The following is a 15490-nucleotide window of genomic DNA, read 5'->3' as shown; positions in this document are numbered from 1 at the left end:
AGCACCATCCAACTCTCCTTTTTCTTTCTTTATTTTTGGCTTCGCTGTGCGGCTTGTGGGATCTTAGTTCCCCAGCCAGGGATTGAACCCACACCCTTGGCAGTAAAAGTGCGGAGTCCTAACCACTGGGCCTCCAGGGAAGTCCCAACTCTCCCTTTTCTTGACAGTGTGACTCCCAGCACCCTTAATTGGTCTCTGTAGTCTCACTCTGCAATTTCTAAGACATCAACATAGCTTAGGTTATACTAGATCAGTATATTTGGGACGGTATTTGGGCCACTGTAATCTCATTAGCACGTGTTTATAAACCCCTTTTTAGGGTGAGTTACTTGTACAGATGGCTAACCTCATAATTTTTATATTAATTCTTATCATTCATTGGGTTTATTTTTTTGGAGGGTGATATTTTCTGACCTTAACCCCCAAATTCAAGGGGAAAGTATTTGGTCTTCAGACCCCTGTGCACTGAGTTCAAGAGATTTTAAGGTGGCTAGACATGAATATGAGATGCCATTTGCTATACTACAACACCCAAATAAAAAAAAAATTTTTTTTAATGGAGCTAGCTTAAAGTACTTTTGCAAAAGAGATAGGAAAATTACTTAGGAAATAGCATTTTTTAATACTCAAAAATCTTGGTGTGTAGCAGAATTTACCATGACCTTATGGAAAAGGAATCACAGGCAATCCAGAAATTCGGAATAGGAAACTTTCTGTGAAATATCCTAGGAAATGAAAATAAAAATTTCATCAGTTTCTTCCCCAAGCGATTACCCATATTATTGCCACTCGACTCAGTCTCCTTTTTGTCTAGCACCCGGTAGGAAATCATTACCTCCTGAAGGAAAGTTTTTCAGGAGCCTTGTGGCTTTTGGCATCAATCTTGATTCACCTTGATTAAGCAGGGCACCTGCAGAACAGGCCTGGAGGGCTGATTAGAAAGGAGGAAATAGCTCAATTCAGAACCAGGTGTGTTCCAAAATGTTGCAACGCTCCATTCTGTGATCGTGCTTACAGGATCCCATTATCCTTGTGAGTTGCCCACATTTCTTGCCAGTATGTGTATCCTGGCAGGCAGAAGCTTGCTGGCAGTCCAAACTCAGGCCCAGGCACAGAGGCTGCCAGGAAGAGCAAATGAAGTCTGAGTTCTCAACACCTCTAGTGTAGAGCTTCACGGTCATGGAATTTTGTGGTATTCTTCCCCCCTTCGTTTGAGAAAACAGAAACATTGCTTTTCCCTCCGTTGGCCAGAGTATTTCCCTTTGGCCTCAGCTCCCTGCACCTTTATCCTTTTGTTTTCTCAGCCTTCTTTCTTTCCTCCAGACACATCATTCTTCAGTGTGTTTTCATTCTAAGTGAGGAAGGCTTTCTCCTTCAACTCTTGGGGACAAAGATGTAATCTTCTTCCTTGTGGGAATGACTTGCATATATTTTTTTTTAGTCTCTGGGTTTTGGCCCAAGATAGTCCCTTTGTTTTTTCTTACTGCATACTTCTAGCATCAAATGGCAACCCCCAACCTAAGTATCAATTAACAGTCAGAAGTTCTGCAGAAACTCGAACGTTGGAGAGTTGTCTTAGCATCAGCAAACCATAAATCACAATCCTCAGTAGAGAATGGAAAGATGCAAGAAGTTGCAGCAAGTTTTGTTGTTTGGTTTTTTTGTTTGTTTTTTGGGTATTTTTTGACCATACCACACGGTTTGCAGGGTCTTAGTTCCCCGACCAGTCCTAACCACTGGACAGGGAATTCCCTTGTTTTATTTTTCAATCTTTTTCTTCTTCTTTTTTTTTAATTTTATCAAAGTATAATTGAATTACAATGTTGCGTTAGTTTCTGCTGTTCAGCAAAGTGACTCAGTTATACATATATATATTTTTCATGTTCTTTTCCATTGTGTTTTATCATAGGATATTGAATATAGTTCCCTGTGCTATACAGTAGGACCTTGTTGTTTATCCATCCTATATATAATAGTTTGCATCTGCTAATCCCAAACTCCCAGTACTTCCCTTCCCCACCCCTTTGTTTTTTAATCTTAAGAACAGGCTAAAGTGACCATGCTTCCTTCTCCAGTCCCACATAGAAATCATCCGCGGCCATGCAGTATTCACGGGTGATGCCCAGCCCACAGTGGAGGTCAACGGGGAAAAGTACACTGCCCCTCACATACTGATTGCCACAGGTGGCGTGCCCTCACTTCCTCAGGAGAGCCAGATCCCTGGTGAGTCTTCCAAAGGTGTATGCTTGTTAACAATAGTCAGAAAGAATTTACCGTTGTTTTCCACCTTACAAGCCATGCCAGGGGATCTGCCCTGTACCAGTTCTTTGTCTTGGACACATGAGAGAAGGTCTATGCAGAACCTAAATGTAATTGGCCTAAGTGGTACCTAGTGACGGGGCAAAGGAAGATATTTCATCCAGCTCCAGGCTCAGACATACTACAGTAACACAGGGGGAAGAATCAGCAAAAGCCCCATCCTTCCCTTCTCAGCACAGTAGAGATTGTTTTCAGCCTCAGTTTGTCATGAGATATCTACTGTTTTCTTTAAGAGAGAGAAATCTTGTAGAGATGTAACTTCATCAGCTAATTAAATTGAAATTGGCGAAATGCAGTATTTTAAATAACTGATGAGATGGCCATTGTTGAGAGAAGGAATTACGGATTGATAACTCAAGACTTTGGCTTATTGATGGAAGGTAGTCTTTTCAGCTGAAGTGGTAAACAAGAGGGATGTGGCTTGGGAAATAAAGTTAAGATTCTATTTTGAAAATAACTGAGTTTGAAACAAAGTTAAATGGTATAGAAAGACAGTTAGAAATATGGAACTAGAACCTGGGGAGAAGGTCAAAACTGGAACTACACATTTGGAAGTCTCCCACAATGAAGGGAAAGTTGGTTAAAACCTTTGAAGGAAAAAAGCAGAGAGAAGAGAACCAAGGCTGAGCCCATTTGGGGGCGGGAGAATGAAGCAGAGCCAGCAAGGAGTCTATTCATGAGAGCTGAGGAGATGTTTTTTTTATTTTAATTAATTAATTAATTAATTTGGCTGCCATTGGGTCTATAGTTGAGGCATGTGGGATCTTAGTTCCGCTACCAGGGATCGAACCCGAGTCCCCTGCATTGGAAGGCGGATTATTAACCACTGGACCACCAGGGAAGTCCCAAGCTGAGGAGCTCTTAATTCCTCAAAGAAATTTAATAGTTACTTAGTCATCAGTACTCTTATTTCTACAGAGGAAATAAAAATGTTGACTCAGGGAAGATTTGATTGGCAGCTTCCCAAGTGGAGACTTTAACAGAACTTGTCGAAACAGAGAGTGTGATGGCTGAGAAAGTGTTTGGTTCGTACATAAAATGTTGTGATTATTTTACAAGGGAAAACTCCATCTGTGTGACCTATATTGCATTCTCCTACATAGGTGCCAGCCTAGGAATAACCAGTGATGGGTTTTTTCAGCTGGAAGAGTTGCCTAGGTAAGCTGCTTTTCTTCCTGACCTCCGTGTTCATTCTCCCTCAGTTTCTACCTCCTCTTCCCAACTATTAAATGTAGGAATTTCCAGAATTCTGTTCTACCTCTTCTCTTTTTATGACCTTGGGTATCTCATCCATGAGTAGCCCACAATAAATGACTCAAATCTTTCATGCTTTTGGTCAGAGGCCATTGTAAAATTTTTAGGACCAGACTCAAATGCAGGGTGGTTTTGAGAATAAACACTCAAGTCCTAAAACTCTTTTCTTTCTTCAACTTGATAGAGCATCAGTTGATAATGTGTCTAAAGTGATTCTGGTCTTCAAAGCAGCTAGTACAGAGGCATCTGGATAAATGAAGGCTCTGTCAGTCTCACAAAAATAGGTTTTCTGAAATTGGCCTTTATACATGTTTGTCCTAATAACCTTAGTAGACTTCTGTCATGGATTTAGATAACACAGAGAGAAAAAACATAATGAGGAGGATTGTTTCTCTAATTTGAAGAAGCTGCCAATTGCAGGCTTCCTTGATTAGAGGGGTCCTCCCTTCACTCATGATAAGTGATAGGGCACCTGGGAACTGGAGGAGGGACCCTGTTAGCCCAGAGTTTGGCCTTTAGTTCCCTCTGAGCAGCACTCACCCTGGAGTCATTATTGCTCAACTCTGCTGCTCTCTCGGTAGGTACTGCCAGTGCAGTGGGAAGTCTTAATCCCGTGCTTTTCCATCAAGACCTTTCTGGAGGGTGACTAATAATCCCTGCTTGTTCCTTTACCTTCATTCACCTGGAACCACAAGTGGTTCATCAGGGACAAGAAGGCGTCTTGGCAGTCCCATAGCTGCTGTGAAAATGTCCTGTTACGACATTCAGACCAGGTCATCTTCTGACTTTGAGAAAAGCAAACAGGCATTTTAGATTTGCTGTCTGTGGGGCAGGGCAGTGTGTTAGAGAGCAGCCTTTCTTTCCTCGTGATCTGTTTGGTTTTAGGTGTGACGGATATGAGACATGTGAGAATATATGCAGAAATGTGGTCATGACTCATTGTGTTTAAATGATACAATTCAATCTGGACTCAAAGAAGCTTCATTGTAGATATCTGTCCATTACCTATTTTTAAACCATTTATTAAACTTGTGCTGGTAGCACTACAGGTTGAAGAAAGGAATGTATGCGTGTTATAAACAAGACTCTGGGAACATAGGAAAATGAATTAACAATTGGTATATGATTTTTGTCTTCTTTTTTTAAGACTCCTTTATCATTGTTATGTTGGTAAGTAAGTAAATAATCAAAGAAGGAACAAATTTATAGGCGAGGTAACATGTGCTCTGGGCTGTATGATCCAGCTTTTACCCTCATTGGGCTTATGGTTGAGGGGAGGCTGGAGCATGGATTCTGTGGAACATTGTGGGACAAGAGGCTCTGACGGCGATAATGAGGGAAAGAGAAGTGCTCTGGGGACTCAGCAGAATATAAGATTGTTTCTAGGTGGTGGAGGGCTCCCAGGTGTGGCTGCCAAAGTGTCTATGTCCTCAGGGTGAGCCACGGCCTCCCCCCCTCCTCTCCTGGAGACTCTCCAAGACCAACAGGCATTGAGGGCACGAAGGAGATTGTGCTTGGTTCACAGTTTTTACCTAACTTACTGAGTTTTTCATATACTGAAGACTGGTGTTTTAAATCAAGACTCCAGGGGCTTCCCTGGGGGCGCAGTGGTTAAGAATCCGCCTGCCAATGCAGGGGACACGGGTTGGAGCCCTGGTCCGGGAAGATCCCACATGCCGCGGAGCAACTAAGCCCGTGCACCACAACTACTGAGCCTGCGCTCTAGAGCCTGTGAGCCACAACTACTGAAGCCCATGCGCCTAGAGCCTGTGCTCCGCAACAAGAGAAGCCACCGTAATGAGAAGACCGTGCTCTGCAACAAAGAGTAGCCCCCGCTCACCACAACTAAAGAAAGCCTGCGTGCAGCAACAAAGACTCAACACAGCCAAAAATAAATAAATTAATTAATTAAAAAGAAAAATCAAGACTCCAAAAGCCTGGATGTCAGCTCCCCAGCCTGAGCTTCAGCTTGTTAAGACCATGCCATTCTTCTGGCAGTCTCTGTATCACAATGCAGAGCTTGGGAATGAAGCCAACATGAAGTGCAAAGCTGAGCATCTTTAAGGTACCAGGTCCTGACACATCATTGGAACACTTAGATGCAGCCATACCTGAAGTCAGGACTTCTTGGTTACATGAATCAATAAATTCCTTTTTTTTTTTTAAACCAAAAAGAAAAAAAAAGATTGTTTCCAGTGGTTACTTTAGTGGTACGAGGTGGACTAGAGGGGACTGTGGAAGCTGAGGGGGAAACACTGAGCTCCTTGCAGATTTTTGTCTCCTCTCTGAAGAAGCCAAGACGTTTCACACGTGTTTCTCGTATATCCATTCTACTGGGAATACTTCTCCCAACCCTTGCCAGAGCTATTCATCTTTCAGGAATCTGGAGTGTTTCTGAGCCCTCTCCCCTGCAGGAACTAAGTGTTGCCCTCTGAGCTTTAACAGACCCCTGGGCGTGTTTCCCCTCAGGAATTCCTCAAGGACAGGGATCGCTACCCATTGTGTCCAGCGCAATGCTTAACAGAAGTAGGACTTACATGAGAAATGTTTGGGGAAGAGAGAGAAGATGGAGAGAGGAAAGAAGAAAGTAAGGAGCGAAGACCTAAAGAAAGGAAAAGCGGTCAACATATAATAGGAGAGAGGATGGTAGAGATGGAAGAAGAGCTACTTCCTAGTTTCCAAACTAGACATTTCTCTTTTTATACACTGGGCTGTAGGATAAGAGCATCCTTACCTCTAATACATAGCCATTCAGGTTCATACCTCATCCTCCATCTACACCATAGCCCTCTGAAGGCAGGGAGTCACAACATAGGTACCTTACTTGTAGAAGGTACTAAAGAAAGATTTCCTTTCTTCTTCCCTGATTGCTTTCTTCTTACCCAAGCATTGCACCAGTGGTAGGACCATGCTTTAGAGAACTCCAGCCCTGAAAGGGTTAGCTCCAGCTGAAGGGCACTTATTCTGTATGCTTCAGCGATTACTCTAGGGCTGGGCTCAGCTTCTCCACCATGGACTCAGACCTTCACCCAAACATTTATCTAGTGTTTAAGATGCTTTTTTAGACCAGAATTTATTCAGGGTATCTAGTTTCATTGCAGATCTGTGCTACAAGTTAAAATGGCTTGCTTAAATTGGCCTTTCATCATATTGCAAAGATTGATAGAATTTAGCAATGATCAAGGGAAAATACTGAGCCAGAGGAGAATAACGGTGGTGAGGATTGTGATGCCAAAGAAAGGAACAGAAGAGATATTTGAAGCAATAATGACTGTCACTTTCCCCAAAATTAACGTCAGACACCAAACCACAGATCCAGGAAGGTCAGAGAACACTAAGTAGGATAAATGTCAAAAAACTACCTAGGCATATAATTTTCAAACTGTAGAAAATCAAAGAAAAAATTCTGAAAGAAGCCAGAAGGATGAAACACACCTGACCTATAAGGGGAGCAAAGATGAGAATTACAACTCTTCAGAAACTATGCAAACAAGAGAGTGGAATATTTAAAGTGTTGAGAGGAAAAAACCCCACCAACATAGAACTCTTTACTCTGCAAAATTACCCATCAAGAGGGGCGGAGAGGGCTTCCCTGGTGGCGCAGTGGTTGAGAGTCCGCCTGCTGATGCAGGGGACGCGGGTTCGTGTCCCGGTCCCGGAGGATCCCACATGCCGTGGGGTGGCTGGGCCCGTGAGCCATGGCTGCTGAGCCTGTGCATCCGGAGCCTGTGCTCCACAACGGGAGAGGCCACAGCAGTGAGGCCTGCGTACCGCAAAAAAAAAAAAGTGGTGGAGAAATAAAGACTTTCTCGGACAAGCAAAAAAAAAAAAATTATGGTGCCAATTTTAGTTTTAGGTGCAAAGATCTCTGCATAAGGAATCGTCTCTAGCTCCAAAGGGTTTCTATTTCCTCTCTGAGGAAATGAAGCTAAGGAAATTTTAAAACACCTAAAAATATATTTCTGTTCTACAGAAGGATATTTTCTATTTAAAATTACTGTGTTATCCTGGATTGGATCTTGGGACAGAAGAAGGAAATGAATGGAAAGACAGGTGAAATCTGAATAAAGTCTGAAGTTTAGTCAACAGTAATGTACCAGTGTCAGTTTTTTTTTTAGTTATTTTTTTAGCAGTACTCGGGCCTCTCACTGTTGTGGCCTCTCCCATCGCGGAGCACAGGCTCCGGACACACAGGCTCAGCGGCCATGGCTCACGGGCCCAGCCGCTGCGCGGCATGTGGGATCTTCCTGGACCAGGGCACGAACCCGTGTCCCCTGCATCGGCAGGCGGACTGTCAACCACTGCGCCACCAGGGAAGCCCTCCAGTTTCAGTTTTGACAACTGTACCATGGTTTATAAGATGTTAACTTTATGTTTTTTTAATTGAAGTGTAGTTGATTTACAATGTTGTGTTAATTTATGCTGTACAGCAAAGTGACTCCCTTATACATATATACACATTATTTTTTGTATCTTTTCTATTATGGTTTATCTCAGGACTATATATTGAATATAGTTCCCTGTGCTATACAGTAGGACTTGTCCATCCATTCTACATCTACTAACCCCAAACACCCAGTCTATCCCTTCCCAAACCCCTCCGCCTTGGCAACTACAAGTCTATTCTCTATGTGAGTCTGTTTCTGCTTCATAGATAAGTTCATTTGTGTCGTATTTTAGATTCCACATGTAAGTGATACCATATGTTATTTGTCTTTCTCTTTCTGACTTACTTCACTTAGTATAATCTCTAGTTGCATCCGTGTTGCTACAAATGGCGTTATTTCATTCTTTTTTTATGGCTGAGTAGTATTCCATTGTATATATGTACCATGTCTTCTTTATCCATTCATCTGTTGATGGACATTTAGGTTGTTTTCATGTCTTGGATATTGCAAATAGTGCTGCTATGAATGTAAGATGTTAACTTTAGGAAAAACTGGGCAGGGGGTATACTATCTGTATTCTTAAACTTTTCTGTAAATCTAAAATTATTCTAAAATAAGTTTATTTAACGATCTTAACCCTCTACTCTCATGGTAGCCGCAGTGTCATCGTTGGTGCTGGTTACATTGCTGTGGAAATAGCTGGGATCCTTTCTGCCCTGGGTTCTAAGACATCACTAATCATACGGCATGATAAGGTAAATTCTGTCCTTTTCCTTGATGTTAATCCTTTTAAAAATCTACAGGGAGAATTTTCTCTTATGTTGTCATTAAATACTAGGGTGCAAAGCATGTGGAGCTGGTTGGTCTGTTCCACATGGAGCTGCTTTGAAGGCATCTGAATAAGGGCTTACATCCTTCCCAGCCACCAACTGCTAGTTGATGATACTGATTTAGATTTGATCAGACTGGCTGGTGTTTCCATCATGAAGTGGTAGATAGCATGCCTTAATACAACATACGTCCTTAAATATAAATATTAGTTAAATTGAGCCAACTGTCAGGTTAATTTCATATTCTGAAAATCAATTTAACATGATCAGATAGTGTTGGATTATTAACACTCAGTCAAAAAATTTACTAAATTCTTTGCATTAAAAGGAAACGTATCAAAGATATTTGCACACCTATGTTCATCGCAACATTATTCACAATAGCCAGGAGGCGGAAGCAACCTGTGTCCACTGATGAACGGATAAACAGAATGAGGAATATCCATACCATAGGATGTTATTCAGCTCTAAAAAGGAGGGACATTCTGACACATGCTGCAACATGGATGAACCTTGGGGATATTATGCTAAATGAAATAAACTAATTACAAAAAGACAAACACTATATGATTCCACATATATGAGGTACCTAGAGTAGTCACACTCATAGAAACAAAAAGTAGAAATGGGGTTGCCAGGGGCGGGGAGGAAAGGGAATGGGGAGTTATCATTTAATGGATACAGAATCTCAGGTTTTTTTATTTTTTTATTGAAGTATAGTTGATTTACAATACTGTGTTAGTTTCAGGTGGACAGCATACTTATTCAGTTATATATGTATATATTATTCTTCAGATTCTTTTCCCTTATAGGTTATCACAAAATATTGAGTGTAGTTCCCCATGCTGTACAGTAGGTCCTTGTTGGTTATCTGTTTTATGTATAGTGGTATGTACCTGTTAATCCCAAACTCCTAATTTATCCCTCCCCACCACCCCCAGAGTCTCAGTTTTGAAAGAGGGAAAAGTTCTGGTTACACAACAATGTAAATACACTTAACACCATGGAACTTCGTACTTAGAAATGGCTAAGTTGGTAATTTTTTTTTTAATTAATTAATTTTATTTTTGGCTGCGTTGGGTCTTCATTGCTACGTGCGGGCTTTCTGTAGTTGCAGCGAGCAGGGGCTACTCTTCGTTGTGGTACGTGGGCTTCTCATTATGGTGGCTTCTCTTGTTGCAGAGCACAGGCTCTAGGCGCGTGGGCTTCAGTAGCCGTGGCGCACGGGCTCAGTTGCTCTGCGGCATGTGCGATCTTCCTGGACCAGGGCTCGAACCCCTGTCCCTTGTACTGGCAGGCGGATTCTTAACCACTGCACCACCAGGGAAGCCCTAAGTTGGTAAATTTAATGGTATGTGTTTTTCACCACAATAAAAGATAATAATAATAAAAGAAACTTATAGATCATCTCATCGACTGGAACCTCATTTTGTAGATGAAGAAATTAAGGCCAAGTGAGGTTTCATGACTGCTAATTAATATCAAAACTGAGAGTCAATGAAATTCTGAGAAAGCTCAGGCCAATATTCTTTCTGCTAAAATTCAGCCTCCATGTTTCTCAGTACTTGATTAAGTGTTGCTTTATGTGTTGTGTTGTTTAATCGTGACTGAGCACCACTGGGTCGTGGCACCGTATTGGAGCTTTCCGAGACACCATGTGGGGCAATAACAAGAGTGTTGGCCTAAGAATCTGGTCCCTAAGAATCTGGTCCCTAAGAATCTGGCCTTCCGCAACAAGTGTGTGACTTGGGCAAGTCATTTAATGCCTTTGGAACATTTATCAGATCCCTGACAACTCAAATACAATGACTCAAATTCCTGAGTATTTGAGCAAATAGTGGGGCAGATGAGGGAAACCGATAATCCTGGTCAGTGTGGACTCCAGAGGACTTTCTCTTTGGCTTTTAGACTTGTCCTAAAATTAACCCCCAGGAGATTTTTGTCCTGAAGAATGTTTTTCATAGGTCAGTATTATTTTGCATTGCTGGAATATGTCCAGCAAATTAGATGGCAGGAGAAAGGCAGAGGTATAGGTAGCCTGAATCTAATATATAAATAAGTAAATAAATCACATCAGTTTATCAGTAGAGTGGATAATTCCTGCATTTGGAAAATTGGCTTGTGGCAGAGAGCCACATATATCTGGGCTTCCTGCCCTCCCCCATCCCCAGTGCATTCTCCATCTTCTCCCCTTCCTGGTATAACTGCATTCTAGAGCTACTCTATGAATAAATCACGACCTCCCACCTTTACCCCACCTGTGTGTTATCCCAAAGAAATCTCTAGAGAAAGAAGGAGGAAGCCTTAGTAAAGAAAAGTTGCTAGGGACTTCCCTGGTGGCACAGTGGTTAAGAATCCGCCTGCCAATGCAGGGGACAGAGGTTTGAGCCCTGGTCCAGGAAGATCCCACATGCCGCGGAGCAACTAAGCCCGTGTGCCGCAACTACTGAGCCTGCGCTCTAGAGCCCGCAAACCACAACTACTGAGCCTGCGTGCCACAACTACTGAAGCCTGTGCGCCTGGAGCCTGTGCTTCGCAACAAAGAGAAGCCACCGCAATGAGAAGCCCGTGCACTGCAACAAAGAGTAGACTCCACTCGCTGCAACTAGAGAAAGCCCGTGTGCAGCAATGAAGACCCAACGCAGCCAAAGATAAATAAATAAATTTCTTAAAAGAAAAGAAAAAAGTTGCTAGACAGTAACAACTATTATAATTTTTTTTCTTGTGGTACGCGGGCCTCTCACTGTTGTGGCCTCTCCCGTTGTGGAGCACGGGCTCTGGACGCGCAGGCTCAGCGGCCATGGCTCATATAGAACAACATCTAGCATTCCAGAAGAAAAACCAGTGTTTTCAACTTTGTTGGGAACCTTAATTGGAATGGATCCCATTTTTACCAAATTTAGAACCCTAAAATACATAGCTTGAAACCTTAAACAAATACTAAGACTAGTATTAAAAAAAAATCTCTAAGGCCATGTTGTTGACTTTTCTGCCTAGAATAGGAGATTTTGTTCAAGAATCTTCCCTTAAATTGTATCAGCAGGAAAGCTGGCCCTGGAATACTGAAAGGGGAAAGAGAATTTCTGGTCCCTATTCTTATGGAAAAGAGAAGAGCTTGGGAGGAGAGGAACATGGCAAAGACAGTAGAGGCATGAAGGTTGCCTATGGATTTAACTCTAGAACAGGAGTGGGTGAAGTCAGGTGTAATGCAGACGTTGGTGGTGATGTCGGAAAACAGACTTATTAAAACTCCACTCACCAGAGAAAGACAAATATTACATGATATAACTTATATGTGGAATCTAAAAAAATTATACAAATGAACTTAGTTACAAATCAGAAATAGACCCACAGACATAGAAAACAAACTTCTGGTTACCAAAGGGGATAGCAGGGTTGGGGGAGTATAAATGAGGAGTTTGGGATTAACATATACACACTACTATATATAAAATACATAAATAAGAAGGACCTACTGTATAGCAAAGGGAACTATATTCAATATCTTATAATAATCTATAAAGGAAAATCTGACACTGTGTGTGTGTGTGTGTGTGTGTGTGTGTGTGTGTGTGTGTGTATGTATAACTGAATCACTTTGCTGTATACCCGAAACTAATACAACATTGTAAATTAACTATAATTTTTTTATAGCAACTTATTTTATTTATTTATTTTGGTTAAATCTTTTCTTTTTTTAACATCTCTATTGGAGTATAATTGCTTTACAATGGTGTGTTAGTTTCTGCTTTATAACAAAGTGAATCAGCTATATGTATACATATATCCCCATACCCCCTCCCTCTCGCGTCTCCCTCCCACCCTCCCTATCCCACCCCTATAGGCGGTCACAAAGCACCGAGCTGATCTCCCTGTGCTACGCGCCTGCTTCCCACTAGCTAGCTATTTTACATTTGGTAGTGTATATATGTCCATGCCAGTCTCTCACTTCGTCCCAGCTTACCCTTCCCTCTCCCCGTGTCCTCAAGTCCATTCTCTACGTCTGCGTCTTTATTCCTGTCCTGCCCCTGGGTTCTTCAGAACCATAATTTTTTAAAGATGACTAAAAAGAAAAAAAACTCCACTCAAGTGCAGCCGTGAATGAAGAAGGACATGAGGGGGGTTGATACTGAAATTTCCCTCCCAGGTTTGTAGCATATCTTTAATGAAGTTTTATCCTTTCCCACCACCCATTCCTCTGCTGCCTGTGTATACAGGTGCTCAGAAGTTTTGATTCAATAATCAGTTCCAACTGCACTGAGGAGCTGGAGAACGCTGGCATAGAGGTGCTGAAGTACTCGCAGGTATGACCGAGCCCAGGGCGAGCTTACGGCCCTTGGTCGTCTATCTGTTGTGAACCCCACTAGCTTTATAAACACAAACTACCTCTATCCCAGTCAGTTTATTCTTTTCTAGAGTACTACCAAGACTTTTCTTTATCCTCAGAAGCTGCATTTCACATTAATGTTTTAATGAAATCCAAGGTATAAAAGATTAGAAATCTGGAAGTTGAATTTAGTTTAGTTAGAACTAAATCTACAATTTTTGTGCTCAAAGGCCTCATTGAACATCCTTATTTTTCAGGTTTATATTTATTTATTTATTTCAGGAAATATTATTATGGAATCTATTTTTTTAAAAGTCTTTATTGAATTTGTTACAATATTGCTTCTGTTTTATGTTTTGGCTTTTTGGCCGTGAGGTATGTGGGATCTTAGTTTCCCGACCAGGGATCACACCCACACTCCCTGCACTGGGAGGTGAAGTCTTAACCACTGGACTGCCAGGGAAGTCCCATGGAATCTATTTTTGAAAGAACACCTTTGGGTTTTATAGATGGAAACAATGACAAAGTTACTTTGTATTTTTTTTTATTCTCAGGGAATCACCTACATGTCAGATTTTTCCTGGAACATTAGCCTTGTAAAAATGACTTTCTTCCCCAAAGCTTTGCCCTTTCAGCATAGGCCATATCATAAGTAAAACAATAAATGTGAAGTTGCTTTGTAAATGCTGAAGTCCTGGACTGGTGGTTAAGGTCAACATCAGAATCCCCTTGGGACTTTCACTGAACTCTGTCTGCCCTTCACTCTCTGGACCTGATCTTACCCTCCTCCCCCAAGTCCTGATTAAGAATGTCCAGGGAGGAGCAAGGATGGTGCAATTTTAAGAACTCTCTTAATGATGCTGCTACAGCCGTTTCCTCCCCCGATTCCAGCTGCAAATCACTGTGCTTAGATTTGTGGTTTAAAATTTTATCACAGTTTTGAAGAAGTACGCTTTAAAATACTTTGTTTTTTTTTGTTTGTTTTTGTTTTTTTTTTTGCGGTACGCGGGCCTCTCACTGCTGTGGCCTCTCCCGTTGCGGAGCACAGGTTCCGGACGCGCAGGCTCAGCGGCCATGGCTCACGGGCCCAGCCACTCCGTGGCATGTGGGATCTTCCCAGACCGGGGCACGAACCCGTGTCCCCTGCATCAGCAGGCGGACTCTCAACCACTGCGCCACCAGGGAAGCCCAAATACTTTGTTTTTAAGCTGGTTCCAGAGAGTTCCAGTGTTGGTGGCTTTTGGGCAAAACTACATGTGTCAGCATGTAAGACTCATATGTAGGATTCAGTGGAGAGTTTTTAAATGTTAAGAATTCTAGTTTCCTCTTTATTTGCTTTCCTTCCCATCCCCACACCCCCAGTTAACAAACTGTATCTCCCAATAGGTCAAGGAAGTTAAAAAGACTTCTTCAGGCCTGGAACTCTGCATGGTCACTTCAATTCCTGGTAGGAAACCCACCTTGACCACCATTCCAGATGTTGACTGTCTACTCTGGGCTATTGGACGGGACCCAAACTCCAGCGGCCTGAATTTAAACAAACTGGTAAGCTGACCTAGTCTGCCTACGATGTTCTATTTTTTTTCCCCCAGTTTTATTGAGAAATAACTGACATACATCACTGCATAAGTTCAGGACATACAGCACCACGGTTTGATTTACATACATTGTGAAATGATCTCCACAAGAGGATCAGCTAACATCCATCTTCTCACGTAGATACAATAAAAGTAGAAAAGAAAAAAGGAAAAAATTTTCTCTGTGTGTTGAGAACTCAGGGTTTACTCTCCTAACAGCAGTGTTACCTGTAGTCACCGTGTTGGACGTTATATCCCTGGTATTGTATTTATTTATATTGTAACTGGAAGTTTGTACCTTTTGACCACTTTCCTTGCCTAAAACCTTCTTGAATCGGTCAATAGTCCTGTGATTTCCCCTGATCCAACCCCAGACCCCCCAAAACTTGAGTGGGTTCTGTTGGATTCTTTTCTGTTTATTCCATGTGTCCAGTTTGTCATTAAATCCCATTGCTTCTGCCTTTGGAATGGAAATAAAGGTTTTTTTTCCCCTTTCTGGTGTCATCACCCTAGATCAGGTCATCGTCTCGCCATTTCCTGACTAGCCTTCTCCCTACAAATTTCTTTTTTACTATGATACCTGTCTCTTTAAAGCCCTATAATTATTTCTTATTGTCTGCAGCTCTAATCCTAATGGATGGTTGTGTGACTCATCATGGACATTGTGGCACTCGGGGATGGGTACAGATATGAAGCTCATCTACCAGTGCTATAGTTAGCATTCTCATTTGTTCTTTTAAATTTTGAAGGACAGTCAAGTATAGTAACCTGGGGTGTGGGTCAAGTATTTGTTGA

At 41.9% G+C, this 15490-nt stretch overlaps 1 protein-coding gene across 1 annotated transcript in view; it reads left to right on the top strand.

Moving 5' to 3' along the window:
- GSR (glutathione-disulfide reductase) overlaps positions 1 to 15490 on the top strand; it is a 42561-nt gene that overhangs the window by 20575 nt on the left and 6496 nt on the right. Inside the window, exons 5-9 of the mRNA XM_032618331.1 lie at positions 2076 to 2223; positions 3423 to 3477; positions 8617 to 8716; positions 13009 to 13095; positions 14505 to 14663. Of these exons, the coding sequence (XP_032474222.1) occupies positions 2076 to 2223; positions 3423 to 3477; positions 8617 to 8716; positions 13009 to 13095; positions 14505 to 14663 (549 nt within the window). The remainder of the gene's footprint in view (positions 1 to 2075; positions 2224 to 3422; positions 3478 to 8616; positions 8717 to 13008; positions 13096 to 14504; positions 14664 to 15490) is intronic.

This window comes from Phocoena sinus, chromosome 21 (genome assembly GCF_008692025.1).
Source record: "Phocoena sinus isolate mPhoSin1 chromosome 21, mPhoSin1.pri, whole genome shotgun sequence".
NCBI classification, from domain to species: Eukaryota; Metazoa; Chordata; class Mammalia; order Artiodactyla; family Phocoenidae; genus Phocoena; species Phocoena sinus.
This window is presented reverse-complemented; position numbering and strand designations above follow the sequence as displayed.